Source organism: Bison bison, unplaced genomic scaffold, assembly GCF_000754665.1.
Source record: "Bison bison bison isolate TAMUID 2011002044 unplaced genomic scaffold, Bison_UMD1.0 scf7180017864155, whole genome shotgun sequence".
NCBI classification, from domain to species: Eukaryota; Metazoa; Chordata; class Mammalia; order Artiodactyla; family Bovidae; genus Bison; species Bison bison.
Window position 1 is genome coordinate 2,956,561 of NW_011494727.1, and position 25,569 is coordinate 2,982,129.

General features: G+C 43.0%; 1 protein-coding gene across 6 annotated transcripts in view; it reads left to right on the top strand.

Annotated features, from left to right (window-relative positions):
- The window catches only part of PDE8A (phosphodiesterase 8A), a 144,496-nt gene that overhangs the window by 81,364 nt on the left and 37,563 nt on the right, over positions 1-25,569 (top strand). For all 6 annotated transcript variants that reach the window (XM_010841092.1, XM_010841093.1, XM_010841091.1 and 3 more), the window contains 3 exons: positions 10,043-10,099; positions 10,775-10,829; positions 23,784-23,872. In XM_010841092.1, coding sequence (XP_010839394.1) covers positions 10,043-10,099; positions 10,775-10,829; positions 23,784-23,872 — 201 coding nt within the window. The remainder of the gene's footprint in view (positions 1-10,042; positions 10,100-10,774; positions 10,830-23,783; positions 23,873-25,569) is intronic.

A 25,569-nucleotide genomic window follows, 5' to 3' on the forward strand; every position in this document is an offset into this window, starting at 1 on the left:
CATTCCAATCCCAATGAAAGGCAATGCCAAAGAATGCTCAAACTACTGCACAGTTGCACTCATCTCACATGCTAGTAATGCTCAAAATTCTCCAAGCCAGGCTTCAACAGTGTGTGAACTATGAACTTCCAGATGTTCAAGCTGGTTTTAGAAAAGGCAGAGGAACCACAGATCAAATTGCCAACATCTGCTGGATCATCAAAAAAGCAAGAGAGTTCCAGAAAAACATCTATTTCTGCTTTATTGACTATGCCAAAGCCTTTGACTGTGGATCACAACAAACTGCAAAACTCTTTAAGAGATGGGAATACCAGACCACCTGACCTGCCTCCTGAGAAATCTGTATGCAAGTCAGGAAGCAACAATTAGAACTGGACATGGAACAACAGACTGGTACCAAATCGGGAAAGGAGTACGTCAAGGCTGTATATTGTCACCCTGCTTATTTAACATATATGCAGAGTACATCATAAGAAACGCTGGACTGGAAGAAGCACAAGCTGGAATCAAGATTGCCAGGAGAAATATCAGTAATCTCAGATATGCAGATGACACCACCTTTATGGCAGAAAGTGATGAACTAAAGAGCTTCTTGTTGAAAGTGAAAGAGGAGAGAGAGAAAGTTGGCTTAAAACTCAACATTCAGAAAACTAAGATCATGGTCTCTAGTCCCATCACTTCATGGCAAATAGATGGGGAAACAGTGGCAGACTTGATATTTTTGGGCTCCTAAATCACTGCAGATGGTGACTGCAGCCATGAAATTAAAAGACGCTTGCTTCTTGGAAGAAAAGTTATAATCAATCTAGACAGCATATTAAAAAGTAGAAACATTATTTTGCCAACAAAGGTCCATCTAGTCAAGGCTATGGTTTTTCCAGTAGTCATGTATGGATGTGAGGGTTGGACTATAAAGATAGCTGAGCGCCAAAGAATTAATGCTTTTGAACTGTGGTGTTGGAGAAGACTCTTGAGAGTCCCTTGGACTGCAAGGAGATCCAACCAGTCCATCCTACAGGAAATCAGTCCTGAATATTCACTGGAAGGACTGATGTTGAAGCTGAAGCTCCAGTACTTTGGGCACCTGATGGGAAGAGCTGACTCATTTGAAAAGACCCTGATGCTGGGAACGATTGAAGGTGGGAGGAGAGGGGACGACAGAGGACGAGATGGTTGGATGACATCACTGACTCAATGGACGTGAGTTTGAGTAAGCTCCAGGAGTTGGTGATGGGCAGGGAGGCCTGGCATGCTGCAGTCCATGGGGTCGCAAAGAGTTGGACACGACTGAGCAACTGAACTGAACTGAAAAATACATATAAGACTTCCCTCGTAAAGAATCTGCCTGCCAGTGGTGGAAGCACAGGTTCCAAATCCCTGGGAGTAGTAAGATCCCCTGGAGGAGATGACAACCCACTTCAGTTTCTTGCCTGGGAAATCCCATGGACAGAGGAGCCTGGTGGGCTACAGTCCATGGGGTCACAGAAGAGTCGAACACAACTTAGTGAATAAACAACAACCAATACATATAACATGCAATTATGCTCCGCTTTTTTAGGTAGGAAAATGTTCTATTTTTATACATTTTGGGAATGGAATCTTCCCGACCCAGGGATCAAACCTGGGTCTCTCACTTTTCACGCAGATTCTTTACCATCTGAGCCACCAGGGAAGCCCTGTAAACAAATAGGGTAAGTTATTCCGTAAATTTTTATTGATATATAAATGTCCAGTTTTACAGTTTGAAAATAGAGAAAGTGGCTTGAGTTGCTTCCTATGTGGTTTTAGAGACATATAGACTGTCATGTGTGCATGTCCTCTCCAAGTCCCCACCACCATCCGTCTAGCCTCTCCTGGGGGTTAGGGGTCCCAAGGGGCAGTCCTGAGTTTCAGAAGTTCTCCGTGTTGAGCCCAGCTTTGTCCATATTTGGCCCAGGGGTCACTAGAGCAGTTCTAATCCCTTTCCCCCACTCTCCAACATTTGAGGGCAGTGACGGTCTTTTCGGGGTGGCACATCCTCACTGCTGTCACAAAGTGTGGTCTCATATTCCAGTCCCAGAAAGAGGGTCTCCTCTCCATACCTTCCTCCAGTCAGGAGCTCTTGTCAGCCTGGCTCCAGAACTGAAAAGCCCACAGGTTTGGGAGGACGAGTGTGGAGCAAGCAGAGCAGTGTTCCCCCCTGTGTTGGCTGGAGAGCTGACCTCTACACACGCACCCCAGTCACGTTCCCTTCCTGATGGCTGTGTCACAGCCCCGTCGAGAATCCGGAGTCTCTCTCACTAGCTGTTTTCTACCACATCATATTTGTCTTGTTGGCTGAGGATTTGCAAGGGGGAGGGACCCTTGTGCCATTTGTAACGAGTTTTCTAGAGGCAAGAATGGGCCTTGATTTATCTTGCTGGTCAGTTTCGTCTCCATTTTGGCCCTTACCTGGTTTATGTCCCTTGAGATCATCCCTTTAAGGGGGCCTGCCCACTTTGGACTGTCCCTTCAAGGACTCTCTCCAGGATCTCCCTCCTGCCTGCTTGACTGTCCCTTCAAGGACTCTGTCCAGGATCTCCCTCCTGAACCTGCTCTCCACTTAAACGTCTCATGAGACCTTAGCCCTGGCAGAGCTCTGTCTGTCCCTTCATCTTCCTTTTGGGACACCTGATCAACACCCCTGAGTAGGGTTTTTTGTCAGTTGCTGACTTTTCTCAGCAGTCGTGGCTGCCACCTGGAGAGTGAAGTAGGAGATGGACAGGGCCGAGCCCAGCCAGCCCGCTGAGGCCAGGGCCACCTCCCAACTTTCCATGGCGACAAAAGCTGACCACAGCCATTAGCAAACCAAGATAAGATGACAGATGTGTCAGAAGTCGGGAGACAGAGGAGGACAGGTTCCCTGCCAAGTCTCTTATGCTATGGGGACTAGTAGAGGAGCCTGTTCCAGGAATGTCCTCTGCAGCTGAAATCCCAGGCCCTAGAGGAAGGAAGAGGGAAGAAGCTACCTTCACTCCGACTGCGTACCTCTGAGCCTGCTGCTGGAGCCACACCCACCAACCAGAGCCGAGCACCACCACTTCTGTGACTCGCTTTCTACATCCACTGGAAACACAGGACAGGGAGCAGAGGGAGGCAGACAAACATCTGGTTTCTCTTGCCGTGTTTAAGAAGGCTGGAGGTGTGAGGAGCCTGGTATCAGTCCTTCACCTACTACGGTATCAAAGCAGCGAACTGCATTAATTCTCAGTTTAGAGAAGGAGAGAGAGAGCAGGCCAGGAGGCCACTCTGTGTAGCAGACCCGTGCACACCAGCTGGCGGCACGCTCTGAGCATGAACTTGCTCCTGTTGACTGCTCTGCAGGCCCAGACCTAAGAGAAGGATGGCTGCTAATGCCCAGGGAGATGCCTCCAACCCTCCCTGCTACAGACATGCTGCCTGGTTGATGATGCTCCAGTTCAAGAGCAAAGATGGGGCCCTGTGAAAAGCTGCCAAGTAATGGAGGGGGAAAGAATGGCCTTAAAGACTAAGAAAATTATTTTCTATAAGCAACTGAAGGGACTTCCCTGGTGGTCCAGTGGCTAAGACTTTGTGCTCCTAATGCAGGGGGCCTGGGTTCCATCCCTGGTCAGGGCACTAGATCCCACATGCTGCAGCTAAGAGTTTTCAGGCGAGAGCTAAAGACGCAGCATGCCACAACTGAGACCCAACACAGCCAGATAAATAAATCTATTTTTAAAAGCTGCCACAACCCGCCCCACTCCCCCCACCGAAGAACCTTTTAGAAGACATACACTTAGTGTCCTCAGAAGAAATGAAGAAATACTCCTCTGTGCAACAGGAGCAGGGCACCGTAATGAAAGGGGAGATTTTTATAAAAGGAGATGGGGGAAATAAAGCACCACACAGAAACCCCACATACATGGACAGAATGTTCTGTGTTAAGTGTAGAAGCGAGACTGCACTCAAGAGTGCTGGATGCTTTCATAACCATCTCTGCACTTACCGTGGTCTGAAGATCATCCTTTATTTACTACTGTAAATTCCATTCTTCTCCATGTGAACCTCATTCCCCATGGCAGAGGGAACAGTGTCAAAGTACATGTGATGGAGTTGGGCTTTTGTAAAATTTAACTCATGGAAAGGCTTTGCTGTGTTCTTACAGTAAGCCTCCGGCTTGTGGCCTTCCTCTAGTTTCGTGTCAAGACCATCATCAGAATTATTTGTAGTTTCCTGGTGCATCTTGACACTGGTAGTTGCCCGCCCCCCTCCCCCCTCTCCATATCCAGTTCTGCTCTTTTCATTTCTTCTTTTGGCCGTCCCATGGGGCATGTAAGATCTTAGTTCCCTGACCAGGGATCGAACCCACGCCCCCTGCAGTGAAAGTGCAGAATCTTAATCACTGGACCGCCAGTGCAGTCCCTACTGTTTTCTAAATAGTTGAATTTCTAGTGTTTGGGTGGGAAGACAGCCACCTGGAACATACACTGCGCCCCCTAGCTTTTCTTGCCGCTGGGCAGTGGGCATGTCACATGCATTGTCTGGAAAGTGTCCATGAAGGGAGAAGCATGCCCTTCTTAACGGTTCTCTAGATTATGGCTAGAGCTCGGCATCTATCTTGGATTATGGGAAGAAACCAGGACAGGAGAAGCCAGGTTCCTGATGTTGCAAAGTGCCATAGCAGCTTGGATTCCCTGCCTCTGCACATCTTCCATGTGGGAGCTGAGTCTTGCTGAAGCCGCTTTCTCTAGAGTTTTCTGTTGTGCGCAGCTGAGTCAGACACAAGTGTCACACCAGGGAGCCTGGTTCTGGGGGCTTCCCAGTGTGCTTGCGCAGCCTGCAGAACATCACGCTGTGGACTCACGCCCCATCTTTTCTCCTGACTTCCTGAAGTCTTCCTTCCTCACATCTGGGGGTACATCTTGATGGCACCATGTCATTTCTTTCTTGGTTTTCATGAATTCTAAGGTAAAGAGGCTTAGTTTTCAATCCAGGTTCCTGACATTTCTATTTCCTGGCCAGTTCTTCTTTCTTATGGACCAGAAAAAGCCTAGAATACACTCCTACCTTTTTTTTTAATTTATTTTTTAATGGAAAGATAATTGTTTTACAGAATTTTGTTTTCTGTCAACATCAACATGAGTCAGCCATAGGTATACACATGTCCCCTCCCTCTTGAACCTCCTTCCTGTCTCCCTCCCCATCCCACCCCTCCAGGTTGATACAGAGCACCTGTTTGAGTTCTCTGAGACATACAGCAAATTCCCATTGGCTATCTATTTTACATATGGTAATGTAAGTTTTCATATTACTCTCTCCATACATCTCATCCTCTCTTCCCCTCTCCCCGTGTCCGTAAGTGTTCTCTGTCTGTTTCTCCACTGCTGCCTTGCAAATAAATTCATCAGAACCATCTTTCTAGATTGCATATGTATGTGTTAGTATACAATATTTCTCTTTCTCTTTCTGACTGACTTCACTCTGTATAATAGGCTCTAGGTTCATCCACCTCATTAGAATTGACTCAATTGTGTTCCTTTTTATGGCTGAGTCATATTCCATTGTATATATGTTCTACGACTTCATTATCCATTCATTTGTTGATGGGTCTCTAGGTTGCTTCAGTGTTCTAGCTATTGTAAATAATGCTGCAGTGAACATTGGGGTACATGTGTCTTTTTCAGTTTTGGTTTCCTCAGGGTATATGCCTAGGAGTGGGATTGCTGGGTCATATGGTGGTTTTATTCCCAGTTTTTTAAGGAATCTCCATACTGTCTTCCATAGTGGCTGTATCAATTTACATTCCCACCAGCTGGGCAAGAGGGCTCCCTTTTCTGCACACGCTCTCCAGCATTTATTGTTTGTAGACTTTTTGTTGATGACCATTCTGAGCAGTTTGGGGTGGTACCTCATTATAGTTTTGATGTGCATCTCTCTGATAATGAGCGATGTTGAGCATCTTTTCCTGTGTTTGTTAGCCATCTGTATGTCTTTGGAGAAATGTCTGTTTAGGTCTTTTCCCCAGTTTTTGATTGATTTTTTTTTTTTCTGGTATTGAGTTATATGAGCTGCTTGTATATTTTGGAAATTAATCCTTTGTCAATCTTTTCATTTGTTATTATTTTCTCCCATTCTGAGGGGTGTCTTTTCATCTTGTTTATTGTTTCCTTTTCTGTGCAAAAGCTTTTAAGTTTAACTAGGTCCCACTTGTTTTTATTTTCATTACTCTAGGAGCTGAGGTAAAGAATCTACCTGCAATGCAGGAGACCCCGGTTCGATTCCTGGAGAAGGGATAGGCTACACACACTCCAGTGTTCTTGGGCTTTCCTTGTGGCTCAGCTGGTAAAGAAGCTGCCTGTAATACAGGAGACCTGGGTTTGATCTCTGGTTTGGGAAGATACCCTGGAGAAGGGAAAGGCTACCCACTCCAGTATTCTGGTCTGGGGAATTCCATGGACTGTATAGTCTGTGGGGTCACAAAGAGTCAGACACAACTGAGCAGCTTTCAGTCTTTCAGGAGGTGGGTCATAGAGGATCTTGCTTTGATTTATGTCATCAAGTGTTCTGCCTGTGTTTTCCTCTATGTGTTTTATAGTTTCTTACATTTAGCTCTTTAATCCATTTTGAGTTTATTTTTGTGTATGGTGTTAGAAAATGTTCTAATTTCATTCCTTTACATACAGCTGCCCAGTTTTCCCAGCACTACTTATTGAAGATGCTATCTTTGCTCCATTGTATATTCTTGCCTTCTTTGTCAAAAATAAGGTACCTGTAGGTGTGTGGGTTTATTTCTGGGCTTTCTATCTTGTTCCATTGGTCTGTATTTCTGTTTTGTGCCAGTACTATACTGTCTTGATGACTGTAGCTTTGTAGTATAATCTGAAATCAGGAAGGTTGATTCCTCCAGCTCCATTCTTCTTTCTCAAAACAGCTTTGGCTATTCAGGGTCTTTTGTGTTTCCATATGAATTGTGAAATTTTTTGTTTCAGTTCTGTGAAAAATGAAATTGGTAATTTGATAAGGATTGCATTGAATCTGTAGATTGCATTCGGTAATATAATCATTTTCACAATATTGCTTCTTCCTACCCAGGAACATGGAGTATCTCTCCATTTGTTTATGTCATCTTTGATTTCTTTCATTAGTGTCTTAAAATTTTATGTATACAGTTCTTTTGTTTCCTTAGGTAGGTTTATTCCTAGATATTTTATTCTTTTTGTTGCATTGGTGAATGGGATTGATACCTTTATTTCTCTTTCTGATTTTTCATTGTTAGTATATAGGAATGCAAGTGATTTCTGTGTATTGATTTTGTATCCTGCAACTTTGCTAAATTCACTGATTAGCTCTAGTAGTTTTCTGATAGTATCTTCAGGGTTTTCTGTGTATAATATCACGTCATCTGCAAATAGTGAGAGCTTTACTTCTTTTCCAATCTGGATTCCTTTTATTTTTCTTCTCTGATTGCTATAGTTAGGACTTCCAAAACTATGTTGAATAATAGTGGTGAGAGTGGACAGCACCCCTGCCTTTTCATACAGTGTTAGACCTCCTTTGGAGGGATGTGCTTGTCTCTGGGAAACATGGTCTTTCCTTCCACTTTGTCCTCAGCCTCATGTCCCTTATCCCCGTGTCCCAACCTGCTTACTGAGGTCATCTGTGTGGTTGCCTACCTGCTCTGTTACCACTCAGATCTCTGTTTCTCCTGTAAAAAGACATGAGCTGGTTTGAGGTGGCTGGTGGCATACTTCAAAGTTGCCATTTCTCCCTCTAAATCTTCATGATATGATAGAAATATAAACAGATGAACAACTAGAAATGTCCTAAAGAGCCATGGAACTACTATTTGTGAGTCCACATCTTTCATTCCCTGTTTAAGGTTAGTGCTGTGGTGAGTATCAGCCAGTAGGTTTGAAAAGTGGCTGGGGCCCGTCTGTGTGAGTGTCTGCCATGCCAGTTATGCTTCTGAGCTCACACAGCCCTTTCCATGGCTCCTGCTCCAGGAAGGTAAGCTCGGCTCTGTTCCAAGCAGGCAACCACGGTGGGACTGGGGCCTGGTCAGCAGGCCCTGCAGTGACCTCCCTGATAGAGCCATGCAAGAAGCGCCCTTTAAGTTGGTTCCCTTTGGAGAGGCTAGGCAGAAATGGAAGCTATAGCACTAGAGTGGACACTGGGAAAAGCAAAAATGTTGACAGAGAGTGTGTATGTGTTATGAGCCGTGTGGCCCATGAGAGAGACTGGTTGTTCCCTGGAGATGGAGAAGCATCTCCATCACTGAGCAGCTCCCCAACCTCAGAGCTGTTCTGCATATACTGTTGGATTCTGAGCCTTCCTCTGCCTGAGCTCCAGAAGAAAACTTAGCCTCAATACCCTGAGGCAGGGGTAAGCACAGGGGAGCACAGGCAGGCCCATTCATTTATGTTTTGTGTGTGCCTGCTCTCATGCTTCAGGGGCAGGACTGAGTACTTGTGACATAGTCCATATGACATGAAAAGCCGAAAATACTTACTCTCTGGCCCTCTGCAGAAAAAGCTTGCCCAAACTGAGGCATCCTTTGCATATGATGGCTTTTCCCTTACACATCTGGAATGGTAATGTGTCATCCTTGGGACAGTGGAGAAATAGTCATGCCAGTCATTTTCTATATTCTGTGATTCAGAAGTGACAGGAGTGATTCTTGAACCAGCAGAACTGAAGTAAGGCCGTGAGTCTTGGCTCTTCTCTGTCCCATCGTGGACACATCCTCCAAGGGCCAGCCTGCTTCTGTCTTGACAGGGGGAGTCCAAATCCAGCCCTCTGCATACCCCTCCATCTGCAGTCACCCTCTTATGTGTGTCTTCCTTCCAGACCAGGGGCCAAGTTCCTCCCCTTTCCTATGGCCTGCCTCTTCTTCTCCAGAGAGTCCTGCTCTTTCCTGCAGTGTAGGGTGGGTCAAAGCCATTGCACGTCTCAGTGGGCAGTTTATATTGCTTCTGCTCTTCTCCGTCATGTTTATCTCTGCCCTCTCTCATCTCATGGCTGAATTTTCATTCCCCATGGCTTCCTTGGGAGCTGCTTCTCCAGAAGGGTTAAATTCAGTCCCTTTGGAAGCCTCGTTGTTTAGTTGTTAAGTCGTGTCCGACTCTCTGCAGCACCATGGACGGCAGCGCAGGCTTCCCCATGGGCCCCACGAGCAGCCAGGCTTCCCTGTCCTTCACTGTCTCCCAGGGTTTACTCAGACTCATGTCCGTTGCGTCAGTGATACCATGCAACCACCTCATCCTTTGTCATCCCCCTCTCCTCCTGCCCTTAATCTTTCCCAGCATCAAGGTCCTTACCAATGAGTTGGCTCTTCGCATCAGGTGGCCAAAGCATTGGAACTTCAGCTTCATCATCAGTCCTTCCTATGAATGTTCAGACTTGATTTCCTTCAGGAGTGACTGGTTTGATCTGCTTGCCATCCAAGGGCGGCCTCATACTCCTTGGGTAACTTCAGTAGAGCAGTCAGTCTTCTGTTCTTAATTTTGCCTGTGAGGTTTGATTCTCCTCTTTCTGATGCATAAGAATACTTTGCATTTCTGAGTTTTAAATATTTATTGTTACTGTTGTGCCTGCCTCCTGCTCAGGAGCCCTTCTCTGCACTGCTTAGGATGCAGTGGAGAGCTGGCCTCGGGCTGCCTCACCCCCACTGTAACGGTTGCCATCCGCTGGCTGTGATACATGTAGACCTGCATCTTCCTTTGACAGGAAGAGACGAATGACCCTTCTCGTGTAAGGGAGATTCCCCAGGTAGGGAAAATTCTCCATCTGAAACAGCTCAGACCAGAACAAGAACAAATAGAAGGCATGTCATCAGAGCTGGCTGCTGTCTTCATGCTCCATAATTTTGAGGGTCACCACGGGCCACTGGTTAGCAGTTTGTCCCCTGAAGAAAGAAAGGTCAGGTTAGCCAAGAAGGCGACTCCAGAATATGGAGGGATCTTTCGCTTTCCCCCAACTTTAACTGTTCTACCAAAATTTAGGTTTAGGTGTACTTAGTTTTTAAAGAATTGCTTTAAATTTATTTTAAAACTTTTTTTTAAAGGTCAATCAGATCATCAAAACTCTCAGAAAACACAGTTATTATTGGTGTAGTACGCAGGTAAGATAATTTTATTTTTTTAGTGTTGAAATTCAGATGTCAGTGTAATGTGTGTTCTTAACAGAGGCCTGAGTATCAGCTTGTGTCCTGTGATAGGCATCACCCTTTCTAGTTTGGCCTTTTCCTCTTTCTCATTTTCTTTCACTTTGGCAGTTAAATTCATGGCTGGAGTTTGTACTTTCATACTAGGTTTTGTGATTTTGGACTGTCTTTCACTTTAGAACAGGGCCAACCAAGGGAGAATGCCATTCCTGAAGTATGAATGTTTTCTGGATATATTTCTTAGGGACTTCTAAAATATCTATGAGAATTTACATTATACATAATTCGGGGAAACCTTATATTTCATTTTAAAATGAGAGGTAAGAAAAGAATAAAAATAATTTAGTCTAAATTAAAATTTTTACATATCACATAGCTACGTGCTCACTCCTGTGTTCTGGCTCTTAGTGTAATCTCTGTATTTCAAGCATTAATATCTATTGCCAAAAAGCCAGTGTGAAACTAAAACAGAAAATTGTTTTAACTTTGTACATTTGATTTGTATGTTAATCTAATTCATCTAAAACTACTCATTATATGCCAATGATAATATTATATAAATTAGTAAATAAAGATGTGAGCTGTACCTGATTAGACAAAACTGTCTCTAACCATGTACTTGTTCTTTTCAAGAGTGGAGAGAGAGGAGTCGTGTGTAATGTCCCTCATTGCTGCTGGCTTCACAAGGGTATGTACTCACTTCTTTGTTATGCAAGTGTAATTCAGCATGACACATTATTTTATCTCAGCTTTAGAGCCTGGCAATAGTTTTGAATTAATTTGAAAAAGAAAATTGTCCTTGTGCTGTGTTATAGTTTGATTTAATTTTATAATCTGGTAATCTAATAATCCACAATACTTTGCTTTCTCAGTTGCTCAAAACTTTGCCTACTAAATGCATCTAAACATAAAAAAATCTCATTTAATTAGTTTTATTTAAACTAATTAATTAATGAGTACTTAATCTCCTTTAATTACTTATTAGTTAAAAGTTGTACCGTAGGATGTGTTGTCATAATGCTTACAGGCAGACATGCAACTTTAAAGCCAATTCAAGGATTCTGGAAGTAAGACCTCCCCAACATGGCTCCATTTCTTTCTACCCCTGGCTCTAATCTCTTGGTTTCTCTTAAGCCAAAGAGCTTATGCAGGTCAGCTAGTTGCTAGTGAGCCTTGGGAATCATGGTGGAGAGAGCTCACGTAAGGCTGATCACTGGGCAGACTTGTAGCCCAAATATCAATGAGGTCATGGAGAAACCAGACCCCTTGATTCTGGCTGGTAGCACTACCGAGTATCTGGAAGAAGCAAATACCCATCCTCCCAGAGGGAGATTCCTTCTTCTTCGGCCTCAGAGAGTCTCTGCAAATAATCATTCAAGGGCGGCAGGCAGCCCTCAGTCAGCATTAACCCATCCATCAGGAAACACAGCATTGCAAGTGGGAACTAGCGGGGGAGAGAGGCAGCGGGAGCAGGCCCTCACAGTCCTCAGAAATTAGAATTGTCAGATAAAATTGTGAAACGATTATGCTTATTATATGTAAAGAGACAAAGACAGGACAAGCTTGGAAATATCTTCAAGGAATAGGAAGCTATAAAAAGTGACGTAGCAAATTTTAAACAGAACATAATTGAATTTTGAGAAATGCACATATAATAACTGAAAATTTTAAAACTTAGTAGGTCAGAAGAAATTATCCAGCATGTGGCACAAAGATCTAAAAACAGAAAATAAGTTAGAGAAGTTTAGAAAAGTGGAGGATAGAGCGGATGGTTTAGAATCTGTATAACTGGAGATCTGGAAGAACAGGAGAGAGAATGGGGTGTTATATTTGAAGAGAATTTTCCAGAACTGATGGAAGACTATAATCCACAGATCCCAGAATTCCAAAGTAGAATACATAAAAAGAGGACATATCATAGTGAAAAAACAAACAAAGAGACAATATTAAAATCAGCCAGAGGGGAAAAAGATTAGAGCAGTAGACTTAACAGCTGGCTTCACGGCAGCAGTAGGTTGAAGTTAGAAAACAGTGGAGTAGTGTTTTCAATGTGATAAAAGAAAATAACTGCCTTCCTAGAGTGTTATACCTAGCTTGTGCTCAGGTGCTCAGCTCAGTTGCTCAGTCATATCTGACTGTTTGTGACCCCATGGACTGTAGCCTGCCAGGCTCCTCTGTGCATGGGATTTCCTAGGCAAGAATAACTACAATGGATTGCGTCTCCTGCATTGGCAGGCAAATTCTTTACCACTGTGCCACCTGGGATCCCTTATACTTAGCATAAATACTTTCAAAAATGAAGGTGAAATCAAGACTTTCAGAAATATGAAAATTGAGGCAATTTGTAACTAGCAGATTCTCAAAGGACAATTCTGGAGGATGTACTTAAAGCAGAAGCAAGATGAGTCCTAAGTCCCAAGTGGGAGGCCTGAAAGACAAGAAAGAGGAGCAAGAACCTGAATGTGGGGTGAACACAAACACACTTGTTGTTGTTGTTGTTCAGTCGCTCAGTCGTGTCCAACTCTTCACGACCCCATGGTCTGCAGCACACCAGGCTTCCCTGTCCTTCACTATCTCCCGGAGTTTGCTCAAACTCATGTTCATTTGAGTCAGTGATGCCCTCCGGCCATCTCATCCTCTGCCGCTTCCTTCTCCTTTTGCCTTCAATCTTGCCCAGCACCAGCATCTTTTCCTACTGTGTAAAGCAGTAATAACAGCATCTCATCTGACTAGAGATCACAGATGGAAAATGACCATAACCTGAGAATCCCACAGCAACCAAGTGATTGTTACCCAGCAGGGCACAAGAGGCATTCCTTTGGGCATTATATTGATACATAAAACTCAGAGATGTATTTCCCCAGAAGCCCTGTCTGAGGAAAATAATTAAATAAGGACTTCAACCATTCAACCAATGAAGTAGAACAGAACTCTAAGATGAGGGAGAAAGTATTGGAGAGAGGTGGTGTGTGCACATATCACACATTTGTGTGTGTGTGTGTAGTGTAGAATATGTATCTTTGTATGTAACTATATAACATCCAATAATACCTCAGTCTTTAAATTCTAGGGTATCTAAGTACACCCTGCCCTAGGTGTCTTCAAGGTTTCAGGGGACAAAGTGGAAGTAAACGCATTCTTGTGGCTCATCTCGCAGACAGGGAAGTGGGTGGGCAGTGAAAGGATTCTGAAGCTTTCTTCTTTGTGGGAAATGTGCAGACTAGAGCACTGCTCATGGGAGAGACTTTGTTCTGGAACTAATTGGTATCTTATTTTCAAATAATAGTAAAGAAATCTGTGTCTACGTTTGAGATCAGTGAAAAGGAAAGTAACCAATAATAGAAAAGTTTAAGAAAACTTCTGGGGGCTTTCCTGATGGCTCAGTGGTAAAGAACCTGCTGCCTAAATAAAATACATTAATTTATTATTAAATAAATTAGATTTATTTAATAATCTAAATCCACTTAGGTTATTAAAATAATCTAATAAATTTTAGACTCTTATTACACAGTTTTATGGTTCAAACCCAGGAGACATTGGTTTGATCCCTGGTCCCTGAAGATTCCACGTGCCCTGGAGCAGAGCAGCTAAGCCCATGAGCCACCAATACTGAGCCTGTAGAGCCCAGGAGCCGCCACCACTGAAGCCCGCACATCCTAGAGCCCGTGCTCCACAATGAGAAGCCTGCCCACCGCAACTAGAGGGTAGCCCCTGCTTGTTACAGCTTGTTACAGTAAAGCCCTCACAGCAAGGAAGATCCAGCATAGCCAAAAATAAATTGTTTTTAAAAAGAACTGAATTAATAAAATATGGAGTTTGTGGGAATTCCTTGGTGGTCCAGTGGTTAGGACTCCACACTTCACTGCTGAGGGCCCACAGTTCAATCCCTGGTCAAGGAACCAAGATCCTTTAAGCTTTGCAGCAACCCTTGCCCAAGAAGTATGGAATTTTTAGCAACTGGATCCCATTGGCATATCCTAGGAAGAGGAAACAACAGTGCGAAATCAGTGATAAACAGAGGAAGATGGGAGCAAAAGCAAGTGCATGAAAACGGGCTGGATTCTCCCATTAAAGGATAAGCCATTAGACTGGGTTATGAAAATACAATTATATGTTGTTTATAAGATAGTGATAAAAGGAAGTTAATAATAAAGAAAAAGGTAACAAGTAAATGCAAACAAAAGGAACACAGGAATTCCAATATCAACATCAGATATGGTGGAACTTAAGACTTTGTTTTAAATACACATTTTATATACAAATTTTACATTGTTATTATTACATAGTTTTGTGGTTCTCCTTTTTTGACACCACCCTCGCCAACGTTCACACATGTCAGCACCTGTCCGCATTCCCTGACTTCCAGTTGAACTTGTATGAGAACAGCCATGCTAGCCAGCGTGCAGGTGAGCATCATAAGGATACGAGGTTGGAGGTTGTGGGTCACCTGTTCCCAGCGGATCCTTGGGTCACCCCTCCTTAAACTGCCTAGGGAAGCATTCACATGAGGAAGAAACTTCCCCTGAGAACTCTGAAGTTCCTTGTGTTAGTACTCTTAGGCTACAGAACTGGCCATTCTTAACAAGGACCTTTGATGTTTCTGACTTCCCAGTGAAGCTAATGAAACTAGGAGGACAGATTATTCATTTTGCCTCGAGTTGTTTGCTTACCTATAGCTGCCATAAACAGTGACAGACTTTGTTTTCTTGGGCTCCAGAATCACTGCAGATGGTGACTGCAGCCGTGAAATTAAAAGACGCTTGCTCCTTGGAAGAAATGCTATGACCAACCTAGACAGCATATTAAAAAGCGGAGACATTCCTTTGCTGACAAATGTCTGTCTAGTCAAAGCTATGGTTTTTCCAGTAGTTATGTATGGATGTGAGAGTTGGACTATAAAGAAAGCTGAGTGCTGAAGAATGAATGCGTTTGTACCGTGGTGTTGGAGAAGTCTCTTGAGAGTCCCTTGGACTGCAAGGAGATCAAACCAGTCAATCCTGAAGGAAATCAGTCCTGAATATTCGTTGGAAGGACTGATGCTGAAGCTGAAGCTCCAGTACTTTGGCCACCTGATGTGAAGAACTGACTCATTAGACAAGACTCTGATGCTGGGCAAGATTGAAGGCAGGAGGACAAGGGGACGACAGAGGATAAGATGGTTGGATGGCATCACCGACTCGATGAACATGAGTTTGAGCAAGCTCTAGGAGTCAGTGATGGACAGGGAAGCCTGGCATGCTGCAGTCCATGGGGTAACCAAGAGTTGGACAACTGAGCAACTGAACTGAACTGATAGCTGCCAGGAGTCATTAAGCTTTTTATTTGTATGAAGTTGTATAAGCAATATTGGAAATACGTGTTTAAAATTCTGTACAAGGAAGTCCATCAGCATAGCTTCATGGACTGCAAAGTATATCCCGGTAGAAAGTCTAGTTAACCATGGGCCTCGTGTTTTCATAGTACAATTGTGTTATCATTAAACTAATTGTAAAATTCAAAGGTTACTGACACATACTCTCTCCCTGCCCTCTCACCCGCACTACTTAATCAAGGTATTCCCTGCTGCCTCTGCCAGAATTGTGGTTAAGTGCATGTCTCTATGAAAAACACTTCCATGCAAAAAGTACAGGTTTGAAATAGTCATTTTAGAGGTCTGTGACTTAGGAAATATGGATGTAGTAGTCTCACCACTTAGTAAGTGACGAATCCAACTAGGTGACCAGTCCTCCAAGACCACACGAGGTAACTTGTCTTCTCACGCAGAGTCCCATACTGTCGGGTATCAGAAGGATACTGAGGTGACAGAGGGCACAGATTGCAGAGCATTCAGGCCTGGAGGCAAGGTGGTTTTCCCAAGTCTCATGGCTGGGAGGCAGTGTGGCCCAGGCTTGAGCCCAACCTCAGACCTGAAAGCCATCACTGCACTGTGATCTCTGGATTCATAGGGCAGACAGCTTTTCTGTAAATGACCATAGTTCAGGATCCACAGTGGATGCACACTTGCTTACCTCCTCAGTTGGACTTGGCAGTTAAGCTTTCTGACTAAAATCTCAGAGGTTAGGGATTTTCCCCCCCTCTTTTTTATTTTTTCAGTTATGAAAACATGATAACACATTTACAGGAGACTTGGAAAATACAGAACAAAGTTACATATAGTTCCAGTATATATATTACAATTGTTTTTTTTTAAGTAGATAAATTAAGATTTTTTAGTTGTAGTTTCAATATCAAACTCTTAAATTAATAGAATGCATGTACAGAGAAGTAGAATCTTATGTAGACCTGAAAAGCACCATGAACCAATTTGAAATAATTATGATTTATTATACAATTTATTATACAATTATACAATTTATTATACAATTATACAATATATTATACAATATTATACAGTAGGATACAAATTCTATTCAAGTTCCCATAGATTATAAACTAGGAGACACTGAAAGATAGATATCCAGGGACATAAGACCAGGTGCAAAAATTTGGTGGTCTAAAGTTATTAAAATCATACAGAGTCTGTTCTCTTATCACTGTGAAATTATGTTAGAGATCAATATCAAAAGATATTTGAGAATAACCCAATCCACATATTTTCAAGTGAAGTGTAACTTTACCAAGAGAGATCTTTGACTTAGCCATTGAGAGCCTCAATAAAGTAAGAAGACTGAAAAAACACAGGGTGATTCAAGATAAGAAAGCATTTAAATGTGAAATTAGTATCAAAATTAGAAATTAATATCAAAGATACCTTAAAAATCCTAGGCATTTGGAAATTAAATGTCCACTTTTAAATGATGGATATATCTAAGAAGCCATAACAAGGAAAATTAGAAATATATTTGTATTGGAATAAAAATGAAAAGAGAATTTACCAGAATTTGTTGCATGCATCTGAAGCTGTTCAGTGTAATTAAATACGGTGTGGAGTCTTGAATAAGGTATGAAAACAAATAATGGACACTAACAAAATTTTGTGAAATTTAACAAAATCTGTATTTAGTTAATAATACTGTATCACATGTTAATTTCTTGTTTGTTTTTTATAATATTGTATTTCTTTATATCCTCAGAATTGGATTAGAAGTTTCAAGCCTCATTCAAAAAAATTGTTTTAATGTGACTAAGATAAACTTTCTAGACTTTTAGCAGTGCAGTAATACTATATGCCAGAATACATGGAACTATGTCAAAGTTTTGAGTGAATATAAATTAGAAATCTAGCATCCTATTCATACTAAGTCAATTAAGTAGAATCAAAATGTCATAAATGTTTTAGATAGGCAAACATTTATGTTTTCTAAAATATATCTAATACATACTATTTATGTTTACAAAAGCTTTTTGACTGCACTTGGTAAAGGCTTGAGAAAGAACATTAAAAAAAGATGAGAAATTGGAAAACGTAAGTGAAATATGAACACTGAATATGAAATAGAAAAAGTGAAACCATCTAGATAAAAGTAAAAGATCATCATATAATCCAGTTGTTTCTAAACATAGCTGCTCATTAGAAACACATCTGGAGCTTTGGAGAGAAAAAGCGAAACCTGGGTATTTGTATTTTTCAAAAAATTCCAAGTTCATTCTGATACACATCTGGATTTTAAAAAGTGATTACAGATTTTCTTATTTAATGGTAGTTTTAGTGATACAGAATTCTATTATTTTCTGTTGACCAATCATAGTACAATGGTATTAAGCAAATGATAGTTACATAATCCCTGTAGTAAAAGATATTTATCAGTTTTCACAATCAATAGTCTGACAAAAAATAAAAGATCATTACAATTGCAAGCCATAAGGAAAACATGATTAGCTGAACAGTATAAAATAATTTCATACGGTTTGGGGGTTAAGTAGAGTGATGTGGTAAGAGGAAGTACATACATGCACATGTTTTCATCTGCCAGCCAGTCTATGTCTTTTTGTTGGTGCATTTAATCCATTTACATTTGAAGTAATTATCGATATTTATGACCTATTACCATTTTAATTGTTTTGGGTTTATTTTGTGTAGGTCTTTTCCTTATCTTGTGTTTCCTGCCTAGAGAAGTTCCTTTAGCATTTGTTGTAAAGCTAATTTGGTGGTGCTGAATTCTTTTAACTTTTGCTTGTCTGTAAAGCTTTTGATTTCTCCATCAAATCTGAATGAGGGTCTTGCTGGGTAGAGTATTCTTGGTTGTAGGTTCTTCTCTCATCACTTTCAATATATCATGCCATTCCCTTCTGGCTTGTGGAGTTTCTGTTGAGAAATCAGCTGATGGTCTTATGGGAATTCCCTTTTTTGCTGTTTGTTGTTTTTCTCTTGCTGTTTTAATATTTTATATTTGTCTTTAATTTTTGTCAGTTTGATCACTGTGTGTGCTTGCTCCTCCTTGGGTTTTTCCTACCTGGGACTCTCTGTGCTTCCTGGACTTGGTTGACTATTTCCTTTCCCATGGTAAGGAAGTTTTCAGCTATTATCTCTTCAGATATCTTCTCCCGTCCTTTCTCTCGTCTCCTTCTGGGACCCCTAAAATGCAAATGTTGATGCATTTAATGTTGTCCCAGAGGTCCCTTAGGCTATCTTCGTTTTTTTTTTCCATTCTTATTTGTATATTCTGTTCTGCATCAGTGATTTCCACCAGGTCACTTATCCATTCTGCCTCAGTTATTCTGCTATTGATTCCTTCCAGGGTATTGTTCCTCTCTGTTTGTTCTTTACTTCTAGGTCTTTGGTAAATGTTTCTTGCTTCTTCTCCATTATTTTTCTAAGATCCTGGATCATCTTTACTATCATTATTCTGAATTTTTTTTTTTCTGGAAAGTTGCCTGTCTCCACTGCATTTAGTTATTTTTGTGGGGTTTTATCTTGTCCCTTCATCTGGGACATAACCTTCTGCTTTTTCATCCTGATTAACTTTCTGTAATATGGTTTTCATTCTAGCCACTATGGGATTGTGGTTCTTCTTACTTCTTATGTCTGCCCTTTGGTGGATGAGGCTAAGAGGCTTGTGTAAGCCTCCTGATGGGAGAGACTAGCATGGGAAAACTGGGTGTTGCTCTGGTGGGCAGGGCTCAGTAAAGCTTTAATCCAATTATCTGCTGATGGGCGGGGTTTCAGTCCCTCCCTTTTAGTTTTTTGGCTTGAGGCAACCCAGCCCTGGGGGCTACAGGCTCTATGGTAGGGTTAATGGCGCCCTCCAAGGGGCCCCTTCCAGGATTGCTGCTGCCAGTGTCCCTGTCCCCTCGGTGAGCCACTGCCAACCCACGCCTCTGCAGGAGACCCTCCAACAGTCACAGGTAGGTCTGGTTCAGTCCCCTGCATCCTCCCCCTGGGTCATGGTGTACACCAGATATTTTGTTTGTGTCCTCCAAGAGTGGAGTCTCTGTTTCCCCCTGTTCTGTGGCAGTCCTGTGATCAATTCCCGCAGGTCTTCAAAGTCAGATTCTCAGGATTCCCAGTCCCTTTGCCAGACCCCCAGTCTGGGAAGCCTGATGTGGGGCTCAGAGCCTTCACAACAGCGGAAGAACTTCTTTGGTATTATTATTCTCCAGTTTGTGGGTCATCCACTTGGCAGGGATGGGATTTGATTTTATCATGATTGCATCCCTCCTACCATCTGATTGGGGCTTCTTCTTTGTCTTTGGACGTGGGGTATCTTTTTTTGGTGGGTTCCAGCATCCTCCTGTTGATGGTTGTTCAACAGCTAGTTGCAATTTTGGTGCTCTCGCAGGAGGAGATGCGCGCACGTCCTTCTACTTTGCCATCTTGAACCAGAACCTTGAGGTTAGGGTTTGGTGTCTCTTGCCCTAGTCGTGCATTAGAACTCCCTCAGAAGCGTCCCTGAGGAGGTCCTGGTTCTGTTGGTTTGGGGAGGGGCCTGCACGCTGGTGTTACTTTTTAGATTGCAGGGAGTTCTAATGTGCAGCCAGGGATGCAGATGCACTGGGGGTGGGGGGCCCCCGTGTGGGTGATGTGTTCTGGGGAGAGGCAGGTTGAGTTGGCTGGGTGCTAGTGGCCCTACCCCTCTCATGGGCTGGGATGGGGTTAAGAGACCAGCTGCTGCTCAAGCTGAAGGAACAGCAGCCTGATTCCTGAAGCTCCTTTGGCCTGACGCCCTTCTCTACCCTCCACAACCCCATGGAATCCTCAGGACATGAATGAAACCTGCAGAAGGCAGGAAAGACAGGATGTTTAGACACAGAGCCAAGCAGAGGTAGCAAGGTGGGGAGCAGATGGCAGGAGAAAAATGCAGTCCTTCTATCCACATGCACTGGTTTTCTAGCCTGAACATCCACCTTTGGGATAAAGATGTTTGGATGTACACACCCAGTGAGAACTCTGGCCACATGCACAGGAGGCTGTGACACACGATACACATGGCTCCCTGTCCCAGGATGTCGCCTGCAAAACAGGTGAGGCCGGGCAAGTGCGGGGATAGCTGGGGACCCCTGCCCATCTCAGGTCCCCCACCTCTTGTCTCCTGGCGTGGCACACTCTGTGCCCCAGAAATCTCACCGCTGTTCCTGCCCTGTCAGCGGTGGGCACCTGTGCAGATGAGCAGTGTTCTTGGGTGTTCCTGTGGGGTCGTGACTGACTGAGAGAGCTGCAGGACCATTACTCTCTCTCTCTTTTTAATAATTTTGTTTATGTACGGCCTTCCTGGATCTTCATTGCTACACAGGCTTTTTCTCTAGTCCCAGCGAATGGAGGCTCCTTTCTGGTTGTGGTTCACAGGTGTCTTATTGCAGTGGCTTCTCTTGTTGCAGAGCACAGGCTCTAGGGTACATGGCTTCAGTAGTGGTGGTGTGAGGCTTAGTTGCTCCGTGACATGTGTGATCTTCCTGGACCAAGGATCAAGCCTGTGTCCCCTGCACTGGCAGGTGGGTTCTTAACCACCAAGCCGCCAGGACGTCCCAAGGCCAGCACTCTTAGCCCTCCCAGTTGGTGGGAGCTGGCGGGCATGTCCCCTGTCTGACTTGTGTGGTTAGGAATGGTTGTGTTTGGCCTGCGGGCCTAGGGACCATCATGCCCAGGGCCAGCAGGGCTGGCTCTCCCTCCCAGGGGCCCGCAGTGACTGCTGTGTGTTCATGCAGCAGTCTGCAGGCACAGTGCTTTCTCGTGGTCATTGTCAGAGATGTAGGGTGGTCTTGTTTTGCGGGTAAGGAAGCAGGCTCTGGAAGCTTCAGGGCCTCGTAGAGGATCATACAGCTCTAAGACATGAACCAGGGGCTGGGCTCTTAGGTTACTTGACACACAGATAAGATCATGGTTCCAACAGGGGGATGTCTGCCTTCACTGGTGGTAGAAGGAGCACCACAAGAGGCCCCATGCCCCAGGCTGGTCTGGCTTTGGCTTGTGGATAGTGACCTTCATATACCCTACCTCTGAGGCCTCAGCTTCCTCCTCACCAGATAGAATATTATCCATGTGTTGAGCAGGTGAAATCAAGAGTGTGCCACAGAAACGGGGGCAAGTAAATACAAATATTACAGCAGAGTGGAATTATGCGATGGTACATAGTGACGTGTAAGATGTCTTCATGAAATTCTTAATCTGGTGGGGTGGGCTCAGGCTTCCTATTTCCATGTGGTCTGCTTTGTTGAGATGTTTTCATCATGTAGAGAATGGTTAGTGTCCACAGGAATAGGAGCGCCTGGGGGAAGCCATGGCTCTGCAAGTCCCTCTGCTGTGAAGGATGATCCTTTGTCAGCTTAGCTGAGGTGCTGTTTGATGTTAGTACAGGGAAATGTTGCCTAGTGGGAGTGACTTCTGTGACACAGCTGCGAAGAGGTGTGCAAGTATGTTTTTGCTTACTGTGAGCTTGTGCAGCTCGAAAGAGGACAAAATACTGTTCATCTAAGTGACGAGACTCCAAAAGTTAATATAAATGGGACTTGCGTTAATAAATTTCTTCCTTTTGCATATTCTAGCCTCTACCAGTGACATGTAGACATCAAAAAAATCCTCATAGCTCAAGGCACTGAAAGAAAAGTATTCTTAAGCCCTGGTTTTTTTCCCTTGAGCTTTTTTTTAGTGGAAGAATAGTTGATTTACACTGTTGTGTTAGAACAACACAGAAAAGTGTACATAAAAGTGATTTAGTCATATATATATATCTATGCTGTTCTTCAGCTGTTCAGTCATGTCTGAGTCTTTGTGACTCCATGGACTACAGCATGCCATGCTTCCCCATCCTTCACCATCTCCCAGTTTGCTCAGATCTGTGTCCATTAAGCTGGTGATACCATCTAACCATCTCATCCTCTTCTGCCCCCTTCTCCTTTTGCCTTTAATCTTTCCCAGAATCAAGGTCTCTTCTGATGAGTTGGCTCTTTGCATCAGGTGGCCAAAGTATATACATACATGTATATATACTTTTTCAGATTCTCTTCCATTAATGGTTTTACAAGATACTGAAATGTAGTTTCCTGTGATACATAGTAGGACCTTGTTTTCCTGTCTTCCATACAGTAGGGTGTACCTATTAATCTCAAGTTCCTACTTTATCCATCCCCACATCCCTTCCCCTTTGGTAACTGTAAGTTTTTTTTCTATGTCTGAGTTTGTTTGTGTTTTGTGAATAAATTCATTTTTATATTTTTAGAACCCACATATAGGTGGTATCATATGATATTTGTCTTTTTCTTTCTTACTTCACTTAGTATGCTGATCTCTGGGTTTATCCATGTTGCTGCAAATGGCATTGTTTCATTTTTTATGGCCGAGTAATATTCTATTACACACACCCACCCACACACCTTCTTTATCCATTTGTCTGTCAGTGGACACTTAGGAGGTTGCTTCCCATCTCAGCTTTTGTAGATAGTGCTGCTATGAACTTGGGGATACACACACCTTCTTTAACACACACACACCCCTTCTTACTTGGGGATACACACACCTTCTTTAACACACACACACCCCTTCTTTATCCGTTCCTCTGTCAGTGGACACTTAGGAGGTTGCTTCCATGTCTCGGCTGTTGTAGATCGTGCCGCTATGAACTTGAGGGTGCATGTCTTTTCAAATTATAGTTTTCTCTGGATATGCCCAAGAATGAACCCTGTTTTTCTTATTCATTTATTGACTACTTAATTGAGATACAGTTCACTTTCCATGTAATTCAGCTATTTATTTAAAGTTGATATAACATTTTTATAGAAGAAATACATAACTAATTATAACATGATTTTCCATGTCTTCGTTTCACTTGACGGTGTATCTTGTGCATCATTCCATATACGTTCACATCCCCACCACCGCGTGCTGTTCCGTTAAATGGTTATACTAGTTTTAAAAAACTATTTTAAAGATTTTTAATTTTATTTTTCTCTTTCCAGCAAACACTTTCCCTTTTCTTTCTTTCCTCCTTTCTGCCTTTTTTTCTCTAATGAGGTACAGTTGATCAATTCAGCCACTTAAAGTATACAATTCAGTGGTTTCTTAATATGTTCTCAGGTATGTGCAAGCACTATTTTTTAAATGCTGATTTGGTATTGTAAGTTTTCATCTCATTTCCTGTTTATCATTGAAGATAAGTTATTTTTTAGATGTCAGATACCAAATTGAGAAGTCTGTTGGAAAGCATTATTTGTGTATAATAATTTAAAGGTACATGTGTGTTGATCCACACCATCCCCTTTCTGTTTGTAGAGGTATATAGAAAACCCCAGCCCCATGGCCTGTTACAATGAACTGCTCCAGCTGGAGTTTGGAGAGGTGCGCTCACAGCTGAAACTCAGGTAATTCTGCTGCTTCGGGAGAGCCCACCATACCGCCCAGGGTGTGGCTGCAACTGAGGTCTTGAGTGTGGGCAGCTGGCTCCATTGTGGCTGTTACTGACTTCCTGCTAAAATAGGATGGAGCGGTGGGAAAGCACCTCTCCTTGCATAAGACTTTCAGAGTCTGCCTGGATGTCTAACAGATAGGCATGTTAGTGATGTGAGACTTAACGTTTAAAGACGGGGCTCCAGTGGGGACTCCTGGTGATCCAGTGTTTGAAATTCAGTACTCTCACTGCCAGGACCCCAGGTTTGATCCCTGGTTGGGGAACTAAGATCCCACAAACTGCATGGCACAGCCAAAAAAAAACAGATGGGGCACCAAAATAATAGCAAATGAAAAAGCAGGATGTGAAAGTATATATATTGAATTACCTGTTTTGTTTTTTAATTAAAAATTCTTTTTGATATGTACATACATATTTCCGGTAGGTGACATGTTTTCTTTTCTACAATAAACATTTTGTAATTTGCTCTTGCTAAACAGTTTTTTTTTTTTTTTTTTACCTGAAAAGAATATAAACCTAGTTCTTTGTAGAGTGAGAAAAGCAGCAAAATTAGTAAAATTATCTGAGGTTGACAGAAGTGGAAAAAAAATGTCAGTAGCTCTTTCTCATCCTCAGTCTCTTCCTTGGGTTCTGTTTGACATTTCCTTTACCAGGATCCAAGAGAGAATGGAATCACTCTGTCTGTACATGCTCAGGGGGAGATAAGGGGGTTAGAATTTGGAGTATAAAGATTGGCGGGGACCAGCACAGGGTACCACATGCGGAGAAGAAAATACTTCATAGACGAAACGAAATGAAGCGTGAGGTAGCAGAGAAGTGCTGTGAGCAGAGATGTTTCAGGGCTGGTGAGGTCTACAAAAGAGCTCCTTTTTGTTGCTAAACTCTTCAGGGTAGCTTGAGATGGATGGCTGGCCTTGAGCCTGCCCCTTTCCTTACTCCTGGGTCTTCCACAGCTTGGCTGCCACAGTCCCGCTGTGAGCCATGGAGCTTATTGTTGGCAGAAACCGATACCCAGGGAGGTTAACTGCCTTTCGTCCCAGCTCTCACACGTGGCACAGGACAAAGGTCATCCTCTGGCTGTAACCCACAGCTTCAGAGCTGCACTCACCGTCTCTCCTCATGCTGTGCTTTGTCTCTGGTGTGCCAGCTGACAGCCAGAGGGAGAGGTCTGCTGTGCAGGGAGATAGGATGATAGGACAGGGAAGGGGTGAGTGTGGGGCTGAGAATTGAGGGCCATAGAGAGAGACTTCATCTGAGATACTAAAGTACACTAAAAAGCTATGTGTCACAAGCATCTCTGTGTTACTGCTAGATCAGTAACCTAGAAATGTAAAGTCTAGAAACGAGCATGAGTGTATTTAAGAACTGAGAACATAAGTATATATGTTCACCATGGCAGTTCAAATCCACACAGGAAAGGGTAAATTTTTCCAGTGAACAGAATTGTGACAATTTATTAACTATGTGGAAAGAAAATTAAGTTATATCCCAATCTCACACCCAGTTCCAAAATAAACTGCAGTGTGCATCATGTTAAAAAGTAGGGCCACAAAAGTACTAAAAGTATAAGTGAACATATGTCGTTGGATAATGAAGCCTTGGTAAACCCAGTGTGGTGTTAAAAAGATTGCATAAAGGAAGAGAAGCAGA